At 52.0% G+C, this 20,001-nt stretch overlaps 1 protein-coding gene across 7 annotated transcripts in view; it reads left to right on the plus strand.

Annotated features, from left to right (window-relative positions):
- The window catches only part of ARHGAP23 (Rho GTPase activating protein 23), an 80,144-nt gene extending 65,614 nt beyond the window's left edge, over window positions 1-14,530 (plus strand). For all 7 annotated transcript variants that reach the window (XM_023244568.2, XM_023244567.2, XM_045044027.1 and 4 more), the window contains 4 exons: window positions 5,100-5,141; window positions 5,700-5,796; window positions 7,929-7,960; window positions 12,032-14,530. In XM_023244568.2, coding sequence (XP_023100336.1) covers window positions 5,100-5,141; window positions 5,700-5,796; window positions 7,929-7,960; window positions 12,032-13,066 — 1,206 coding nt within the window. In that variant the 3' untranslated portion in view covers window positions 13,067-14,530. The remainder of the gene's footprint in view (window positions 1-5,099; window positions 5,142-5,699; window positions 5,797-7,928; window positions 7,961-12,031) is intronic.
- The last annotated feature ends 5,471 nt before the right edge of the window (window positions 14,531-20,001 follow it).

Here is a 20,001-nt window from a genome sequence, read left to right on the forward strand (position 1 = left end):
AGGAGGCCTTGGTCCTCTAGAGCCAAACTCAGGGCAGCGCCGCCCCCTTCTGGGGCCCTAAGGGATGCTTTTATAAATCCTAGATTTTCAAGGAAAAAAAAAAAAATCACAGATTTCCCATTTCCAAATCTGCCTGTGGATGGAACCCGACCCCCTCCTGCCAGGAGAAATAAGACCGGCAGCTGGCCAGCGGAATGGGGTCCTCAGCGTCTGCAACGTCACAGATACTTTAGGGAAGGGAAACCAGGCCATGTTACTCCCATTTTACAGATGAGGAAACCGGTGCTCAGAGAAGCAAAGTGACTTGCTCAAAGTCACGCAGCTTATTAAGTGGCAGCCCCAGGATTGTAAGCCAGCTTTGTCTGACCAAAGTTGGTGCTTTCCTCGGCCCCTGCTGGGAGGCCAGATTCCGGGGTCCATCCTAGAGCTGGCTTGGCCGGCCAGGGTCAGTGACGTGAGGCAGCGGGGTAGACTTTGGTCACGCCGACTGGCCTTGCATGCTTATTTCCTTCCTCCACTGGGTGGTCAGGGCTCTGAGCCTTGGGAGGGAACGTCAAAGCCTATTCTCATTCCAACATTTCCCTTAGTCTGGGAAAACTTATCCCTTGGAAAATTTACCCCCCCCCCCAACACGTGGCCCCCCGAGCCCCTGGAGTCGCGGGCCCAGGCAGGATCGGACCTCGGCAGAGACTTCTCTGACTCTGGCTCTGAGCCCCTGGCCCGTCAACGGATGGCTGCAGGTCATGGGTGACTTTGCGGCCATCACCTGGCCTCCCTACCCGGGGCTCCTGTCCTCCCAGTGGCAAGTCACCAACCAGCTCCTTCCCATGTTTACTAAGTCAGCTGCAACCCAAAGACCACGTCAAGGCATTTGTTCGAACATGATTGCCGCTCTGCGTACACCGGGATCTCTCAGCCTCCGCACTAGTGACCTTTGGGGCCAGATGATTCTTTGTGGGGCTCTGTCCTGTGTAGCGCAGGATGGTTAGCAACATCTCTGGCTAGATGCCAGGAGCCTCCCTCCAGTCGTGACAACTGAAAATGTCTGCCGACTTTCCCAAATGCCCCCCCCCAACCAGGGGACGGGAGGCAGAGGCACCCCGCTTGAGAACCGCTGAGGTAGCAGTTGAGGGCACTGGCTCTGGAGCCCGCCTGCTTGAAGTTCAACTCTGGCTCTGCTCCTTACATGCTGTGGGGCCTTGAACAAGGGACTTACCCTCTTTTTGCCTCAGTTTCCTCATCTGTAAAGTGGAGATGATAATAACGCTCACCTCACACGGTAATTGTGAGGGTTACATGCGTTAATGTCCGTGAAGCACTTAAAATGCCACTTAGCGGGTAAGAGGTGTTATATGAATTAGCGACCACCATTACTGACCTCATCGGCATGCCAGGGGCAGGTGCAGGTGCTGGGATGCAGAGGTGACTGGAACCCAGGCCCTGCTGTGAAGGAGCAGTGCCTCAGTGAAGATGTCATTTCTTCATTCTCTGGGCTATCACCAGGGAAGCCCATGGAAGGACCTAACCCTGCCCCGGCTGTAGGGCTGGGAGCGTAGTCAGGGGCGAGTTTAACTGTCTTACGACACCCGGAGGAATTTAGCCATTCAGAGCAGGGAGAAAGCGTTCCAGGCTCAGGGATGTGCAAAAGCAGGGTGGCACCAGCTAGCGTGAATTCTTCCAGAAAACTCTGGGCTACCCGGAAGCTTCTGGGCTCCCACAGCACTTTTGGGTACCTCCAAACCGAATTAAAGGCTGGGCTTCTTAGGGCTTCCTCTATTCAGCCTGTCTCTGGGGACTGCACTTTTTCTTAATGATGGCTAACATTCATTGTACATTAGCAATGTGTTGTACTAAATATTTTACACACGGTATTTCATTATTTTTGAAATGTTTAAGCGGAGGGTATAATTGCCATGAGATTAGTTTCACGTGTAACAACACGACCATTCAGTATTTGTATATATCCCGTGAGATGATCAGCGCTATACATATACCGTCACCATACATAGTTACAATTGGTTTTCTGGCCATGAGAATTTTTCAGTCTTGTTCTCTTAGTAACTTTCAAAAACACAATGCAGTATTGTTAACCACAGTCATCATGCTCTAGGCTACGTCCCCGCGACTTATTTATTTTGCAGCTGGAAGTTTGTACCTTTTGACCCCCTTCACCCACTTTGCCCACCCCCCACTCCCGGCCCCACCCCAGCCTGTTTTCTGTACCTATGAGCCTGGATTGCGTCTTTTTGTTTGTTTTAGATTCCACCTGTGAGATCATACGGTATTTGTCTTTCTCTGTGTGACTTGTTTCATTTAGCATACGTGGTACCTTCAGGGGCCATCCATGTGGTCACAGATGGCAAGATTTCCTTCTTTCAGTGGCTGAGTTGTATTCCATTTTATATACACGCCACATCTTCTTGACCCATTCCTCCATCAGTGGGCACTCAGGCCACTTCCGTGTCTTAGTTGTTGTAGATAATGTGCCGCAATGAACAAAAGGGTGCAGATATCTCTCCTTGGTGTTTTTGTTTTCTTCAGATAAATACCCAGAAGCAGAATTGCTAGATTATAGGGTAGCTCTTTTTTTTTTTTTTAAGTTTATTTGTTTATTTTGAGAGAGAGAGAGACAGAGAGAGAAAGCACAAGTAGGGGGAGGGACAGAGAGAGAGGCAGAGAGAGAGAATCCCAAGTAGGCTCCACGCTGTCCGTGCAGAGACTGACTCGGGACTGGAACCCACGAACTGTGAGGTCATGGACCTGAGCAGAGGTCAAGGGTCGGAAGCTTAACTGACTGAGCCACCCAGACATTCCTGGATCGTAGGGTAGTTCTATTTTTAATTTTTTTGAGGAACCTCCATGCTGGTTTCTGTAGTGGCTGCACCAATTTACATTCCCACCAACAGTGTGTGACAGTTCCCTTTTCCCCACATCCTCATCAACACTTGGTATTTCTAGTTTCTTATAATAGCCATAAAAGATTTCATTTTCCTTCTCACCACAATTTTAGAAGTAGATACTCCTGTTATGCCCATTTTACAGATAAGTAAATAGACTCAAAGAAGTCATTTACCCGAGGTGGACTTGAGCCCGAGAAGACTGACTTTCGATCTTGCATTATTTCTGATCCTCTCTTCTCTTTCTTGTTGCTCTCCTTTGCCACTTATTTGAGTTAATAATATGCCAGATTGTGGCGAATAATAACTGAGGTTCATGGCACATGGTCATAATCAACCTGCAAGCCTCCTTGTTTCCCCCTTCATCCCTGACCCCACTTTGCTCCCACCATAATTACCCAGTCTGATTGGGTAATATGTATCCTTTCAATCCACGTTCCCTGTCTTATTGTATTTATTTATTTTTTAACAAACAGTATTTTTTTTTTAAGTAATGCCCAATGTGGGGCTTGAACTCATGAGTCTGAGATCGAGTTGCACACTTGCAACTGAGCCAGCCAGGCGCCCCTAATATTCTGTGTGTGTGAACTTTCGACCAGTGAGCTTAACTCATTGATTCTAATTTCTGTGTTGTTGGGACTTCTCTCTGCCATCTTAAGTGTCGTTTTTTGTTTACCCCATTTTCATTTTATTTCTTTTCCATCTGTCCTACCTTGCTTTCGATGCATTGATTTTTGTTTTCCTGATATGAAAATGACATAATTTAGGGGAGCCTGGGTGGCTGCTTGGTTAAGCATCCAGCTTGATCTCTGCTCAGGTCATGATCTCACGGTTCATGAGTTAAAGCCCCGAGTGCTGACAGCGTGTGGAGCCTGCTTGGGATTCTGTCTCTCCCTCTCTCTGCCCCTCCCACGCTCGCTCTCACTCTCTCAAAATAAATTAAAAAAAAGAAAAATTACACAATGTATAAAGCCCAATCTGTGTTTAATTATACAATTATAGCAGCCCATACTTATGCTTCACTCTCACTGATTATTCCTAAAGCTCATCAATATCCATTGTCTTCCTTCCCCCACATCTAAAAACCAAGTGCCTTAGTGTACTGTCACCCATCACCGGTTTCTCCCTCTGTGTTCGAAATCCACAGTGTCATGGATATACTTTGTGTGTGTACAATTGTATGTGTATATGAGTATCCTTGCTTGGATCGACCGTGGACATTCGTCCTTACCTCTCCGAGCTGGTCACTCCACCCCGGGGTCATTTCTTAACTGTGCTCATATACACAGTTAAGAGAATCTTTGTGCAGCAAGCTTTCTGATGTCTTCAAGTAGCTTTAGTTCACACTCAACTGAGAGTTTAGCAGGGTATAAAATTCTAGGCTCAAAATTCCTGCGTTTGTAATCCAGCAATACAGGAAAATACTACTTATCTTCTTATGTCTGCTGCTGCTGCTGAAAATTCTAGTTACAGCTGATGCTCGTTTGTAAACAATCTTTTTTTTTCTCCAGAAAACTTTTAGGGTTTTATCTTTAAGATTCTCAGATTTCACAAAACATACTTACGAATCAGATTTTTACCTTATTTTCTGCCCTGTTTGGCATTTATGTGAAAACTCTTTCCTGCCTGCCCCTCAGGGAACCTCCTAACATTTCCCTCCCGGCACTTCTGTCTTCTGGCTGGGGGAGAGAGTGGCCACCCCAGTAGCTAATGTGGTGCCCAGGGCTCTTCTGGCCGCCGCAACAGGTGGGCCTTCTCTCTGCAGCGGACCCAGCCTGCGCTAGATGGCACTGCTGTCCCCGCTTCTGGCTTGCGGTTGGGAGCGAGCTCCAGAGATGTGTTCTGGACAATATCTAGTGAAAAACAGGCGGAGAAGCTTTTCCTGAACTGGCCCTCCATCAATCCTCAGCCCTTCCCATTCCAGGCTGCATTTCCCTCCAGCACTGGGGTCCAGCCTTTTCTCTCCCCAAGGGTTTCTCATAGTCTGTGGGGTTTGGTCCTGGGAATCCATGTTCCCTTGGGAACATCCAGTGACCAGGCCAGCCTGGGGGTTGTTGAGAAGAGGGAGGACTTCTCCTGCCCCATTCCATATGACGTCTGAGTGGGGTCCTCTGGACTGTGCAGGTCCAGAGCCCGTGTCTCCGTCTTCCCTCAGCCCCTTCCCACGCTGAGTTTCACCACTTCCTTTTGTCTCCTCTGCAGTCAGACTGGTTCTTCAGCGATGACGAGGACAAGGGAGAGAGAGTAAGTGATGCAGAGGGAGGGTGGAGTGGGTCTGGTCTGAGGTGGGCCTGCATCTCAGGCCGGGGCCTGGGAGGGGGCAGGCAGTAAGACTCAAGCAGGGGAAGGTCCCTGCCCTTGGGGCTTCCCAGTCTGATGGAGGAAACATAGGCCCTCTTCTCAGGAGCCTCCAGTCTAATGGGAGACACGATCCTTGCCTTCATGAGTCCCCAGTCTAAGGGGGGAGGTGTAAGCCACTCTAAGGAAACTGAGTCCAGTAGCAAAGGCAGACTCCACCTTCCAGTCTTATGTGGAGGATATAGATCTTAGAAAGATCCAGTCTGATGGTGGAGACACAGCTCCGGCCTTTGGGGTTCAGTCAAGGTGTTGGAGAAGGCACAAAACAGTCTAATGGGGTACGTGTAGGACCTGCCTTCAAGAGTGCCTGACTGATGAGAGAGACAGTTGGTGAGCCCCAATCTGATGGAGGAGTCATGGGCCCTGCCTCAGGTTACCCCGTTTTGCGGGATCCACGGTCCAGCCATCTGAGGACATGCTGGCTGACCCTCCTCCTGTTTGCAGACTCCTGTGGATGACAAGGAGCCTCAGTCAGTGCCCAACATTGAGTACCTCCTGCCTAACATTGGCAGGACAGTGCCCCCTGGTGACCCAGGTTCAGGTGAGTGCAGGGGCTTGGGAACGGGTGGGAGTGGGGGTGGGATTCACATTCCCAAGGGTCCCAGATGCCTGGCCAGACGCCCAGCTTCCCTGCTCTGTCCCAGCGGGGCCCTTCCCTGCCCCCCCCCCCCCCCCCCACAGAGACCCGGGCTGTGTCAGGGCCTTCTCCACTCTGGGGAGGTCTGGCTTGCCTGTGGGCCCGCTTCCTTGTCTGCTCAGCTGCCCCTCCCCGGGCTGGGTAGGGGCTTTGTTCGCCCTCCTTCACTGGTTTCCTTCCTGAGCTTTTTATCTCTCGTGGGCTGTGTCCTTCTGGGCATGTTCCTCTTTTTAATTTTTCTTCCTTTTCTCCTTGCACCCCTCTGCCCCCTTCTCTCTTCTCCCTGTGCTCTCCTCCCGCCCCTGAACCCTGCCTCTCTCTTCTCCCCTTCCCCTCCTCCAGCGGACCTGTTGGAGATTTAAAGGGTACAGTGTGGCATTTGCGGCCTCGGTCACTAACAGTGGCGGGTGATTATAAGAAGGCTGGGCAGGCCCGAGGGGCAGGCAGAAAGGTCCCGGGCTGTGAGCACCTCACCCTTGACATACCGGCTACCCCCGCTTGTGAACAGCGTACCCCCACCCTAGCCCTCCCATCTGAAAGCCCCTTCTCAGGAGGAAGGAGGCATTTGTCGGAGCCAGATCCTGTCCCCTTGCCGGGAAGTCTGGGCACCGCATGACTCTGCCGCGGTCCCCAGACTCTCTGCCGCGGTCCCCAGACTCTGGGCTTTTCTCTGTGCTGAACCCGGTCACCTCTGGTTATCTGGACAGGGGGAGGCTTGGCTGGTAGGGGGACCCAGCCTGTCGGGACACGAGTGATGTCACCCTCAGAAGCCTCTCTATAACTGCAGCTCCTGCCTTGGTGGGCTCCGAGGGCTGACTCTTCCCGCTTCTGAAACCAGAGCCCCTGGTCACTCAGCCCCTAAGTCCTCAGGGCCGTAGACTCTCGTAGCAGAGCAGCCCAGAGCAGCCCCTCGGCCCAAGGCATTAACTTCTCCCGCCCTGTGGGCGGGCCGCCCTTCGTATTCTGACGGCTCCTGTCTCTGACAGAGGCCTAGCGCAGCACCCCTAGTTACAAGAGGCAGGCTGAGGAGGGAGCCAGGGGACAAGGTGGGTGGGGATGGCAGAGAGGAGCCCCCTGTTTCTTCTAATCACCTGCTGCCGCTCCCCTGCCTCGTGTGTGTCACTGTGTGGTTGGCCATCTGCTCCTCTCACCGTGTGCAGGGGAGGGGTGGGGAGGAGGACTCACTTGCTTGCCAGAGAGTGTGGATTAACTGTGCCTGCCCACTGCCCCGTCAGACCCCGGGAGGTCCTTAGATCAGCCTACCCCCTCCCTGGTCCTGGAGAGGACACTGCCAGGATTTGGTTGTGGTTCCTTCTCCACCCCCAGTGATCTTAAAGGAGCGGGACCCCAGTCCTACTGATGTAATGATTTTACTCGTTCTCGTAACTCTGGTGATAAACAGGGCCTTGCCCCCGGGAAGGCAGATGGACAAGGAGTCTGGAGGCGGAGCCTATCAAGGCCCTAGTCACCAGCGCGCTCTGCCTCCTGGGTCCCACCTACTTGGTGTCTGCCCCTCGACGCCATCATTCACAGGGTCCCTCTTCTTCCTCCTGTCCCAGAAGTGGGGGTGGTGGTGAGGGTGGAGGTAGGGCGCCCCCTTGTCTGTGCACTGTGTGGTCTCCATTTCTCCAGAGCATCTGTGATTCGCTGTGTTTCATTGTGGTTTCCGTGGACTGCGTCTGATATTTGGCATTTTCTCTCTAGTGCTTCAGAGTAACAGGGACAGGAGGGGAGGGGAGAGGACCTAGGCCCAAAGAGAAGCCCTCCTTGCCCTTGACCCTGACAAATGAGGGTCTCACAACTGGCAGCCTGACGTCACTTCCTACCTCGAAAGGAAGTGGTGATTGCCATCAATACCGTCCCTGGGCCATGGGAAATGACACCAGAAGCCCATCACACTCCCAACACCTGGGGAGAGCTCAGGTGTCTGAACTCCCTGGTTCCTGAAGCCTCCGGGGAGAGGGAATCGTGTGCACAAGGCAGCCTTCTCCTGCCCCGATTTAACTTTCCTTTGTATTTCTCTCTCTCACCGGCAGATTCTACCACCTGCAGTCCAGCCAAGTCCAAGGTAAGTGCCAAAGCAATTCTGAAGCTTTCTCCCTGCTTAAGCCATCCCACTTCTTGATTTTGGCCAAGGGAATGGGGAGAATTGCCGCTGGATGCTGAGGAAGTTGCTGGTCACAGGGAAGGAAAGCAGGAGGTACTGTGCGTACCGTGGTAAGCAGAGAAGTCACTCACCGTGGCCGTGCTGGGTGAGGCATCTGGTGGAATAGAAGGATCTGGCCTGGGAGTTAGGTGGCCAGGTGGCCAGGGGCAGTGTTCCCAGTGGCTAAAAGCGCACAGTCCGCGGCGCCTGGGTGGCTCAGTCGGTTAAGGGTCCGACTCTTGATTTCGGCTCAGGTCATGATCTCACGGCTCATGAGATTGAGGCCCGTGTTGGGTTCCGTGCTGTTAGCGCCTGCTTGGGATTCTCTGTCTCCCTCTCTCTCTCTGCCCCTCCCCGCACTCGCGCTCTCTCTCAAAATAAATAATTTAAAAATTAAAAAGAAAGAAAGAAAGCACAGACAGTCCTGGGTCTGAGTCCTGCCTCCACCACTTAGCTTCAGGACATCAGGCAAGTTGTTTAACCCCTTTCTGATCCTCAGCTCCTCATCTGTCAATGAAGCCTAATATTTCTCCTTATAACCACAAGTATGTCTACTGTACTTAATATTCTTTTTGGAGGGCCCAAAGCAGGCAGAAGGAAGGAAATAAAAAGAGGATAAATCAATGAAATTGAAAACAACTGAGAAAATCAATGAACCTGAAGCTGGTGTTTTGAACCAGCTCTCACAGCCAGCTACTCGCCGTCCAGGGCCTGCCCTCTGAGACAGAACCCATTAGGCAAGGATGTAGAGCCTGATGGCCAAGGGGGTTGGTGTCTTAGCTCTGGCTGCCATAACAAAATACCACAGACTGGATGGCTTAAACGAGAGAAATTTATTTTCTCACAGTTCTTTTATTATTATATATTTTTTCACGTTTATTTACTTTTGAGAGAGACGGAGACTGAATGTCTCTTGAGAGCGGGCCAGGGGCAGAGACAGGGAGACGCAGAATCCGAAGCAGGCTCCGGGCGCTGAGCTGTCAGCACAGAGCTCGACTCGGGGCTCGAACTCATGAACTGTGAGATCATGACCTGAGCTGAAGTCGGACGCTTAACCGACTGAGCCGCCCAGGCGCCCCATTTTTTCTCACAGTTCTTGAGGCTGGATGTCCAAGATCAAGGGGTCAGCATGGTCAGTTTCTGGTGAGAGCTCTCTTTCTGTCTTGTGCATGGCCGCCTTCTTGCTGTGTCCTCATAGCAAAGAGAGATTACAATAGAGAAAGCTCTCCGGTGTCTCTTTTTATAAGAGCACTAATGCCACCACAAGGGCATGACCTCATTACCTCCCAAAGGCCCCATCTCCAAGTACTATCCCACTGGGGGGTAGGGCATCAGCATACGAATTTGGGGAAGGGGACACAATTCTGTTCATGGTAGTGGGTGAAATCACTAAACTCTGGTGATTGAACTGGACTCATGTCTGTCCGGGTCTCTAAGCACTGGCCAGGTCCCAGCGAGCCCAGTGTGCCTGACACGCAGTGTGCCTGGGGGGACGGGGAGCTCACTCCGTCATAAGACTTCTACGGCAGGGAGCAAGTTCATTATAGTGACCTGAATCTAGCCCACCCATCGCTCCTGCTAGCCCCCTGGTTTCCCGTAGCCTCTCCTGGGCTGACGCCTTGGCCTTTATGTGAATGTACCGACCCCTACATTCCTGGAAGTGACCATTATGACTGCTCTGCTTCTGTAACTAGCTGGGATGAGAGGATAATTTGGTCTGATGGTCCTAGTGGCCTCGCAAGCGCCTCAGAAAGCACTGGCCAGAAAAGACCGTGGCACTGGCTACCCTGTGCCTCAGGTTGATCAGAGCAGAATTGCCAGATCACACAACTCCGGGGATTGCCTTCTGGAGCCGTGCAGCATTGACCACCATGGCCCAGGGCCTATGAATCCTGACTCCCTGACATGCTTCAGCTTCCTCAGAACCAGCTGATGTGAGAGAGAGTACATAGGATGCGGTGGCCACACGAGGCATCTCTGTGTCTCCATTATTATACCGTGGCTGAAACAGGAGGTGACCCGTGAGAAGGGGTCACAGGGCAGGTCATTCCATCCCAGCAGGGGGACCAGTTTCAGCCTGTGCTTGTGCACGGCCTTCTGTGTTGAGGGGACTGCATTCACCCATTTGTCCATTCACTTAACATTTATGTATGTATGTATGTTTGTATGTATGGGGGGGGGGGGGAAGGGGCAGAGAGCGAGGGAAAGAGAGAATCCCAAGCAGGCTCTGTACTGTCAGTGTAGAGCCCGAAGCTGAGCTTGAACTCATAGAGTGAGATCATGACCTGAGCCGAAATCAAGAGTTGGATGCTCAACGGACTGAGCCACCCAGGCGCCCCCAGTCACTTAACGTTTAGTGAGCACCTGTTATGTGCGGGCACTGCACTAGGAGTCATGGACGCAAACACAAAGAGGCCACAGACCTTGCTCTCAAGGAACTCTGAGTGTGATACAGATGATGTGGAAACAGAGCTATTCCGATGGGAGAAGAGCAGGTGTAGGTGTGTTTTCAAAGGGCCATGGGAGGGCTGAGAGGTGGCTGTACAGAGGATGCCATATTTGAGCTGGGCCTAGGAAGAGGGCTAAGAGCTCATACGGCACATAAGCGGGCAGGGAGAGGGGGCGGTGGTGGCTCAGGGCAAGTCAGTGTGGCAGGTGGGCATCGCCAGAGTGAAGGGTGTGTTGCGGTTAGGGTAGGGAGGGCTGGCAAAGCGGGCAACAGGTTGTAAAGGGCCCTGTGTCTGGGCTTCATCCTGGGGGAGGTGGGGGGCCCTGCCGAGTCTGGAGGTGATCAGATTCCTGCCTTGCCTAGAAGGACTGACTGCTCTAGAGGAGGGGGGACTGGGGTAAGGCAAGGCTGGAGGCAGGGACCCCTATCAGGAGATGGCAGAAAGACCCAGAAAAGGGAGAGCAAGGGCCTGGACAGAGGATGGTGAGGATGAGCTGGCTTTGGGAGTCACTTCAGGAAAACTGAGAAGCAGCAGGGAAGGAGAAGGAGGCAGGGAACCACCTGAAGGTGGGGAACATGAATGCAGGTCGTTTGGGGCAGGTGTAGGGAGCCTAGTGTCGTAGTTGTAGATAGGTGAGTTTCAGGTGCCCACAGACACTTTGCTAGAGATGGATTTGCCATTGGAAGAAGAGTTCTGGAGCTCAAGAGGTAGTTTGGTGTTGGCCCGTGAGGGTCACCGTGGGCTCTGCTGGGGCATCACGGAAGGACAGGACCAGAAAACACTCACAGGACTTAGCAGTGACAGTGCAGCAGGAAGTTGCCCAGTGTGGGGTTGGAAATCACTGTTTGGGGGCGCCTTCAATCCGATCGTTCAGATTGTTCAGAACTGGGTAGCCACTTCTGGCAGCCGAGCCGGCCAGATTGATGTGGGGTTGGGGACTGTGGGTGGGGGCCCCGGTGGGATGGCTGAAATGCAGTGGGCTGTAGTGGGAAGGGGAAGTGAACTTGGGCCGGTTGCCCTGGAGAGGCCCATACCTACTGCCTAGGTGGAAAGGCAGGTTTCCCAGGTGGGAGTGAGTGGAGATGGAGAGGGTAGAAGCCATGGGGGGAGGGACGTCCCTGCCAGGCTCTGGTGATTATAACCCGGGCTGGTATATATTAAATGGGTTCAAACTGTCAAGTGTATTCGCTGTTGAGAGGCTATTATCACCAGAGCTGTGTCTGCAAGGATTAATCTAGCGCTGGGCTTGGGGAATGGAGTGGAAGTTGGGGCGGAGGTGAGGGACCAGGCCCCAGCTCACAGGAAGGAGCCGAGAGTCTGGATTGAGACCAGAGTGGGTACCGGAGGGGACTGGGATATTGAGGGGGGCCCGCGTCTGGCCGGCTCCCGGCTGGGTAGGGACGCTCCCACTGGGACAGCCATCAGGGAGGAAGGGCTTAGGACGCCGGCTGGGGAGTTGGGGGGGGGGGTGGGGAGCGGGGCCGGCTTGGGACCTGCCGCGGTGCGGGGGCGCCTCCTGCATGCTGACCTGTCTCCCGCGCAGGGCTCGTGGGCCCCCAAGAAGGAGCCTTACGCCCGGGAGATGCTGGCGATCTCCTTCATCTCGGCGGTCAACCGCAAGCGGAAGAAGCGGCGGGAGGCGCGGGGACTGGGCAGCAGCACCGACGACGACTCGGAGCAGGAGGCGCACAAGCCCGAGGCGGGGGCGCCGGCGCCGGGGGCGCGGGACCAGCCGGAGGGGCCGCTGCCGGGCGCAGCCGCCTCCGAGGCCCCGGGGCGCCTCAGCCCCCCGGCGGCGCCGGACGAGCGACCGGCCGCGGACACGCGCTCCATCGTCTCGGGCTACTCCACCCTGTCCACCATGGACCGCAGCGTGTGCTCGGGCGCCGGGGGCCGGCGGCCGGGCGCGGGGGACGAGGCGGACGACGAGCGCAGCGAGCTGAGCCACGTGGAGACGGACACGGAGGCCGGCGCGGGGCCCGGGGGGCGCCCGGCGCGCCGGCCGTCCTTCAGCTCGCACCGCCTCATGCCCTGCGACACCCTGGCGCGCCGCCGCCTGTCCCGCAGCCGCCCGGACGGCGAGGGCGCGGGCGCGGGGCGGGGCGGCCCCCGGGCCGCCGAGCCGCCGGGCTCGGCCTCGTCCAGCAGCCAGGAGTCGCTGCGCCCCCCGGCGGCCGCGGCGGCGGCGGCGCTGGGCTCGCGGCCGTCGCGCATCGAGGCTCTGCGGCTGCGCCTCCGCGGCACCGCCGACGATATGCTCGCCGTGCGGCTGCGGCGGCCGCTGTCGCCGGAGACGCGGCGGCGCCGGAGCAGCTGGCGGCGCCACACGGTGGTGGTGCAGAGCCCGCTGACCGACCTCAACTTCAACGAGTGGAAGGAGCTGGGAGGGGGCGGCGCCCCGGAGCCCGCGGGCCCTCGGGCGCACAGCGACAACAAGGACTCGGGCCTCAGCAGCCTGGAGTCCACCAAGGCCCGGGCGCCGTCGTCCGCGGCCTCGCTGCCGCCCGGGGACCCGGGGGCCCTGCAGAGCCAGCCTCCGCGCCGCTCGGCCGCCTCCCGCCTCCATCAGTGTCTGTGACCAGCCCCCCGCCCCGCGCCGGTCCCTCTACCCCAGTCTTCTCTGGCTTGCGCCCCCTCTCTTGTCCCCGGTGCATCTGGCGCTGCAGGCCGCGTCTCTAGTTTGTGTGCGGGATCGGTAGGGGGCGGGCAGACGAGAAGGCCCCGGCTGGGACAGGGAGTGGGAGCGGGAGCGGGAGGGAGGGGGACACCCCGGAGGTTAAGAGGAGTGGGGAGAGGGGAGGGGACAGGCTGCTGGAGCTCTGTGACAGAGTGGGCCCTCTGGGCCCTTCTGTGTCTGCACTTAGAGACCCTTGTTGGCCATGGGGTGTGGATAGGGAACCACCCCCCTCCCGGGTCTCAGTCCCGGACTAAAGGAAAGACCCGGGGTGATGCTGGCTCTTCGCTTCTTTCCTCCGTGCCTCTCCATTACTTCTTGGCTCCTAGCTAAGGTGGGGGAGGTGATATAGGGTCATCGTGTCCATGGGCGGAGGGGGTGTGTGTGCGAGTGTGCTAGTCACTGTCAGAAGGTGTTTCCAGTAGCAACTTCTGCCTCTCCTGCCCCTTGTTGCCCAACCCCACCACATACAGCAGCCCCCCACCCCCACCCCTCCCGCCTTCGGTGCATCCAGGGATCCTGCCCCTGCCGCTTGTCAGAGCCAGAGAAGGAAGTTAGGGCCACTCCACAGAGGCGGAACTGAGACTCCTCCCAGGGTTGTTCCCCTCACCAACTTTTTGCCAACCTCTAAACCACCCTCACTAAGCGTGTTGACCGTGGGAGCTGGCTGCCGATTCCCCAGTTTTGGGAGGGTCCAGGGTACCCCCTGCTAGATCTCCCTTGTCCCTCTCTTTGTTCTTCCAGCTGTGCCTGCTGCTTCCACAATTCAGGCACACAGACCCCCCACCTTCTTCTCTTTAGGAGGGGGTATAGTGAACATCCCTGGTGTCTCTCTCTCTCTCTCACTCATACACAAACACACACACACATACACACACACACACACACACTGATTTATGGGGTCTGAGCTGGGCTGTTCCTTCAGGATGGGCAGGACCCAGCCCCCTCTTCTCCCCACACGTTGTAAATAGACCTCAGACCACCAGGCCTCCCCACACACGCCCTCACTTACCCCAGGGAAGCCCAGGTGGGGTTGTGAACCCCACCGCCACGTCTGTCAGTCTTGTTTTATGCAAAGATTTGCTGTAAAGTAGATTTCTCTTTCCCCCCTCCCCCACCCTTTTACTGTAAATATTGTCTCTAAATGTGTAACATATTATAAAGAATTTATAAGGATTTTTAAAGATGTTTTGCTCATTTAAAAAAGTGTTGTAACAGTGTTGGAAAAGCCTCTGGCCCCACGTGCGCATGTCTCCTTTCACTGTGTCCTTGACACACCTCTCTAGGCGACAACTAAGATTTCCTGCTTCTGAAAAGTCCTGTCTTAAAAGTATAGTCTATATCTTGGAAATAAATGGCCTTCCTCGAGGCATGAGTCATCCGTGTCATTTGATTTGGAGGGAGGAAGGGGCCAGAGTGGGGCCGGCTGGGGGAAGTGGGGAGGGGCTGGCCCACGGAAGGAGGGCAGTGGGGGCTGGACCCGGTGGCGGCAGAGTGGAGGCAAGCCTCTAACTCCTGGGAGCTTTGTAGGTGTCCTTGGGGACTCGTCCTGGGTCTTGGGAGTGGTCCAGCGGTGCTGCCCAGCAGATGCTGTTGATGGGCCCATCCTGGCTGGCTGCCATCACAGGCTCTCCAGGCCCGTGCAGTATCCCAAGAGGACAAGAATGGGTTTTGCCCGTGGTCTTAGTCACGTGTAATTTACAACACGGGATGGGTTTCCTTCAAAAGAAACATTTTTACTGTTTATTATTTTTTTTTTTTTTTGAGAGAGACAGAGTGTGAGTGGGAGAGGGGCAGAGAGAGGCAGACACAGAATCTGGAGTAGGCTCTAGGCTCTGAGCTGTCTGCCCAGAGCTCGACATGGGGCTCGAACCCGCGAACCCGTGAGATCACGACCTGAGCCGAAGTCGGATGCTTAACCAACTGAGCCGCCCAGGCACCCCAGGGGGTGGGTTTCCTTCATTGTCATGGTTCTACAGTTGCCCCTGCCAGCTTCCGGGCTGCCTCTGATGAGCCTAGTAGGCTCTTGTAGGAAAAACAGGTGACATTCATCAAAGAGAACCTTCGAGAGCCCTGGAGGTGGCTAGAATGCTCCTTCCTTTCTCTGCCCACCCCCCTGTTGTTTTTGTTTGGCAAATGAGCCAACAGCTAGTGCTGTGGGCTCACACCAGCCCCAAGGGCTTTACAAGTCCTGAGTCCTGCAACACTTTGGAGCGCTGTCTCATTGTTATCTCCATTTTATATACGAGGAAACTAAGGCACAGAGAAGTGACGTGACCTGTCCAAGGTCACACAGCTAGTACGTTGGTGGAGCCAGGTTAAATCTAAGCCCAGAGAAAAGACATAAGGATAAGGTCACCTGCCCACTGGGCCACCTTCTCCTCACTGTAGTTAGGCTTTGGATGAAAATAGATCAAAACATTGTGCTCTCCCAAAACAAAGGGAAATGAAGACATCTCCAGTAAAGAGAGACAATTCGTCGTTAGCAGGCTTGCTCTATGAGGAATACTCCAGGGGGCTCTGCAAGCTGAAATAAAAGTACACTAGATGGTAACTTGAATGCACACAAAGAACACCAACAAGGGTAACTACGTAGGTATTATGAAAGTATAAACATTTTCATTTGTAATGCTTTTTTTTTTTTTTTTTTGCCATTAAAAGGCAACTGCATAGAGGAGCCTGGCTTAGTCAGTAGACCATCCAGCTCTCGATCTCAGGGTCATGAGTTCGAGCCCCACGTTGGGTGTAGAGATTGCTTAAAAATAAAATTTCAGGGGCACCTGGCTGGCTCAGCCGGGAGAGCTCGCGGTTGTGAGTTCAAGCTCCACTTTGGGCGTGGAGCCTACTTTAAAATAAAATAAAATCTCAAGCCTATTATTTAAAAATAAATAAATAAAAGGCAACTGCATAAAGCAATAATTACAAAACTGTGTTGGCAGGCTTGTAAGGCGTAGAGGTGAGATTTCTATGACAATAATAGTACAAAGGTGTGGGAAGAAATGGAGCTGTACTGAAGCAAAGTTTTTGTACGCTACTAAAATTAACTCAGGATTTATCCAAACTATATTATTACTATTTTTTAATGTTTATTTTTGAGAGAGAGACAGAGCGTGAGCGGGGGGAAGGACAGAGAGGGAGACGCAGAATCCAAAGCAGGCTCCAGGCTCTGAGCTGTCAGCACAGAGCCTGACGCAGAACTTGAACCCACAAACCTGTGAGATCGTGACCTGAGCCAAAGTCAGACCCTTAACCTACTGAGCCACCCAGGCACCCCCAAACTGTATTATTTATTTTATTTTTTAAGTTTATTATTATTATTATTATTTTGGTACTAGAAAATATCTAAACAAAAGAAGGCAGGAATCGAGAAATAGAAGAGAACAACAAAGAACCCCATAAGACATGGGAAAAAAATAGCAAAATGGCAGACATAAATTCTACCTTCTCAGTCATTACATTGGATGTAAATGGGGCAAACAGCCCAATCAAAGGCGGAGATCGGCAGAATAGATTTAAAAACGTGATCGGACTGCGTGCTGTTTCCTTTAGATTCAGAGACACAAGAAAGTTTAAAGTAAAAAGATGTCTTACCGACAGAGAGCTAGAGTAGCTATGCAAGTTTGCAACAAAATAGATATTAAGGAGGCAAACACTACTACTCAAGACAAGAAGGACATTTATAATGATAAAAGGGTTTATCAAGAAGATGAGATTATTGTAAATACGTATGCTTCTCACAACAAAATTTGGAGCAAACACTAACAGAATTTAAGGGAAAGCAAGCCATTCAAAATAATGGTTGCAGACGTCGGTACTAACCTTCAGTAACAGAACAATGAGGCAGATCAGTAAGGAAGTAAAATATCGGACGCTGCGGGGCGCCTGGGTGGCTCAGTCGGTTAAGCAGCCGACTTGGGCTCAGGTCATGATCTCGCGGTCCGTGGGTTCGAGCCCCGTGTCAGGCTCTGTGCTGACAGCTCAGAGCCTGGAGCCTGCTTCAGATTCTGTGTCTCCCTCTCTCTGACCCTCCCCCATTCATGCTCTGTCTCTCTCTGTCTCAAAAATAAATAAACGTTAAAAAAATATATATCGGACGCTGCAAACCAATTAGACCTAACAGATATATCTAAAGAAGATTCCACCCAACAACAGCAGGATACACACTTTTTCTCAAGGGCACATGGAACATTCTCCAGGATAGACCATATGCTAGGGTGTAAAACAAGCCTCGAGAAATTTAAGAGGATTGAAATCACGCGAAGTTTGCTCTCCAACCACAGTGGAGTTAAATTAGAAATTAATATAACAGAAGGACTGTTGGGAAGTTCACAAATAGGTGGAAATAAAAAAGTTCACTCCTAACTCAGTGGGTCGAAGGAGAAATCTGAGGCGAAATTAGAAATACCTTAAGATGAATGAAAGCAAAAACAGAACATGTGTAAGTTTATGGGATGCAACTCAAGCAGCACTTCAAGGGAAATTTATAGGTGTAAATGTGTGTATAAGAAAAGAAGAAAGATTTCAAATCGATAACCTAAACTTTCACCTTAGGAAACTAGAAAGAGGGGTGCCTGGGTGGCTCAGTCCGTTGAACATCTGACTCTTGATTTTGGCTCAGGTCATGATCTCCGGGTCGTGGGATCGAGCCCCGAGTCAGGCTCTGCACCGAGTATGGAACCTGCTTAGGATTCTCTCTCCCTCTCCCTCTGCCCCTCTCCCCCACTTTCTCTCTCTCTCTTTCAAAATAAAAAATAAAAAGAAACTAGAAAGAGAAAAGCAAACTAAACCTAAAGCAAGCCAAAGGAAGGACATAATAAAGATAAGAGTGGAAATAAATGAAATCGAAAATCGAAAAAAGAAATGGAGAAAATCAATAAGACTACAAGCGGGTTCCTGGAAAAGGTCAAAAAAAATTGACAAATATTTAGCCAAACTGACTAAGGGAAAAAAAAAAAGAGGGAGAGAGAGCAAAGTCTCTGTCAATTCAACTCTTGGTTTTATTAATTTTTATCATTTTAAATTAATTTTCTGTATTTTTCTAGTTTCGTTGCTCGTTAAGGAAATGCAAATTATAACCACAGTGAGATACCACCTCACACCCACTAGGATGGCTTAAATCAAGAAACTAGAGGGGCGCCTGCGTGGCTCAGTTCAGTGTCTGACTTGGGCTCAGATCATGAGCTCATGGTTCGTGAGTTTGAGCTCCCCACTGGGCTCTTTGCTGACAGCTCAGAGTCCACTTCAGAGCCTCTTTCCCCCTTGCTCTCTGCCCCTTCCCCGTTCGTGCTCTCTCTCTCTCAAAAACAAACAGAAAAAAAAAAATAGAAGAAAATAGAAAACAACAAGTGTTGGTGAGGATGTGGAGAAACAGGCACCCAGCTCGATTGTTAGTATGTAAACTAACACAGCCGCTGCGGGAAATAGCTTGGCGGGTTCCTCAAAAAATTCAACACAGAAACACATGACGCATCAATGCCATCGCCCCGAGAGAAGTGAAAACATACGTCCGCCCAGAAACTTGTACGTGAATGTCTATAGCAGCATTATTCATAGTAGCCAAAAGGGGGAAACAACCCAAATGTCCATAGATGAATGAACAGATAACCGTCATACGTATATACAACACTGTACTATTCGGCCGGAAAAAGGAACAAAGTCCGGATACGCGTGACAACTTGGGGAAGCCTTGAAAAGTTATTCTGAGAGAAGCCAGACACAAAAGGTCACAAATTATACGATGTCTTTTGTATGATATATGTGGAGAGCAAACAACCCCCTAGGGACAGATTAGCCGTTACTAGGGAATGGGGTGGGGTGGGGATGGGGCAAGGTTGCTTAGGTATGGGTTGTTTTATGGGGTGAGGAAGAAGTTTTGGAACCAGAGAGAGATAGTGGTTGAGCAACATTGTGAGTACACTGAATTGTACATTTTAAAAAAGGTTAATTAGGGGCGCCTGGGTAGCTCAGTCGGTTAAAGCGTCCGACTCTTGATTTTAGCTCAAGTCACGATCTCACAGTTCGTGAGATCGAGCCTTGTATCTGGCTCTTCGCTAACAGTGCAAAGCCTGCTCGGGATTCTCTCTCTCTCTGCCCCTCCCCCTCCTCTCTCAAAATAAATAAACATTAAAAGTTTGTTAAATGGCGTTCTTTAAAAAAAGTAAATTAAAATGTTAATTAATTGTATGTGGTGTGAATTTAGTCTCAGTAAATTTTTTTAAATTTAAATTAAGGACGCTTATTAATATGATAGCATTAGAAATTAACGTGAATACTAAACTCAGAATAATTTTGGAAGATTTTTTTTTTTTTTAAGAAAAGGAAGTCTTGGTGGGAATGTAAATTGGTGCAGCCACTATGGAAAACAGTATGGAGGTTTCTCAAAAAATTAGAACTAGAAGTCCCACTTCTGGGTATTTGTCCCAAGGAAAGGAAAACATTAACTCAAAGAAATAAACCCCCTGTTCATGGAAACAACTTAAGGGTTCATGGAGGAATGGATAAAGATGTGGTATTATACACACAATGGAAGGGGCGCCTGGGGTGGCTCAGTTGGTTAAGCATCTGACTTCGGCTCAGGTCATGATCTCGCGGATTGTGAGTTCGAGCCCCACGTCGGGCTCTGTGCTGACAGCTCAGAGCCTGGAGCCTGCTTTGGATTCTGTGTCTCCCTCTCTCTCTGCCCCTCCCCTGTTCATGCTCTCTCTGTCTCAAAAATAAATAAACGTTGAAAAAAAAATTTATACACACAATGGAATATTATTCGGCCATAAAAAAGAATGAAACCTTGCCATTTGCAACAAATGGATGGATCTTGAGGACATTAGACAAATACCATACAA

The sequence above is a fragment of the Felis catus genome, chromosome E1, assembly GCF_018350175.1.
Source record: "Felis catus isolate Fca126 chromosome E1, F.catus_Fca126_mat1.0, whole genome shotgun sequence".
In the NCBI taxonomy this organism is placed as follows: Eukaryota; Metazoa; Chordata; class Mammalia; order Carnivora; family Felidae; genus Felis; species Felis catus.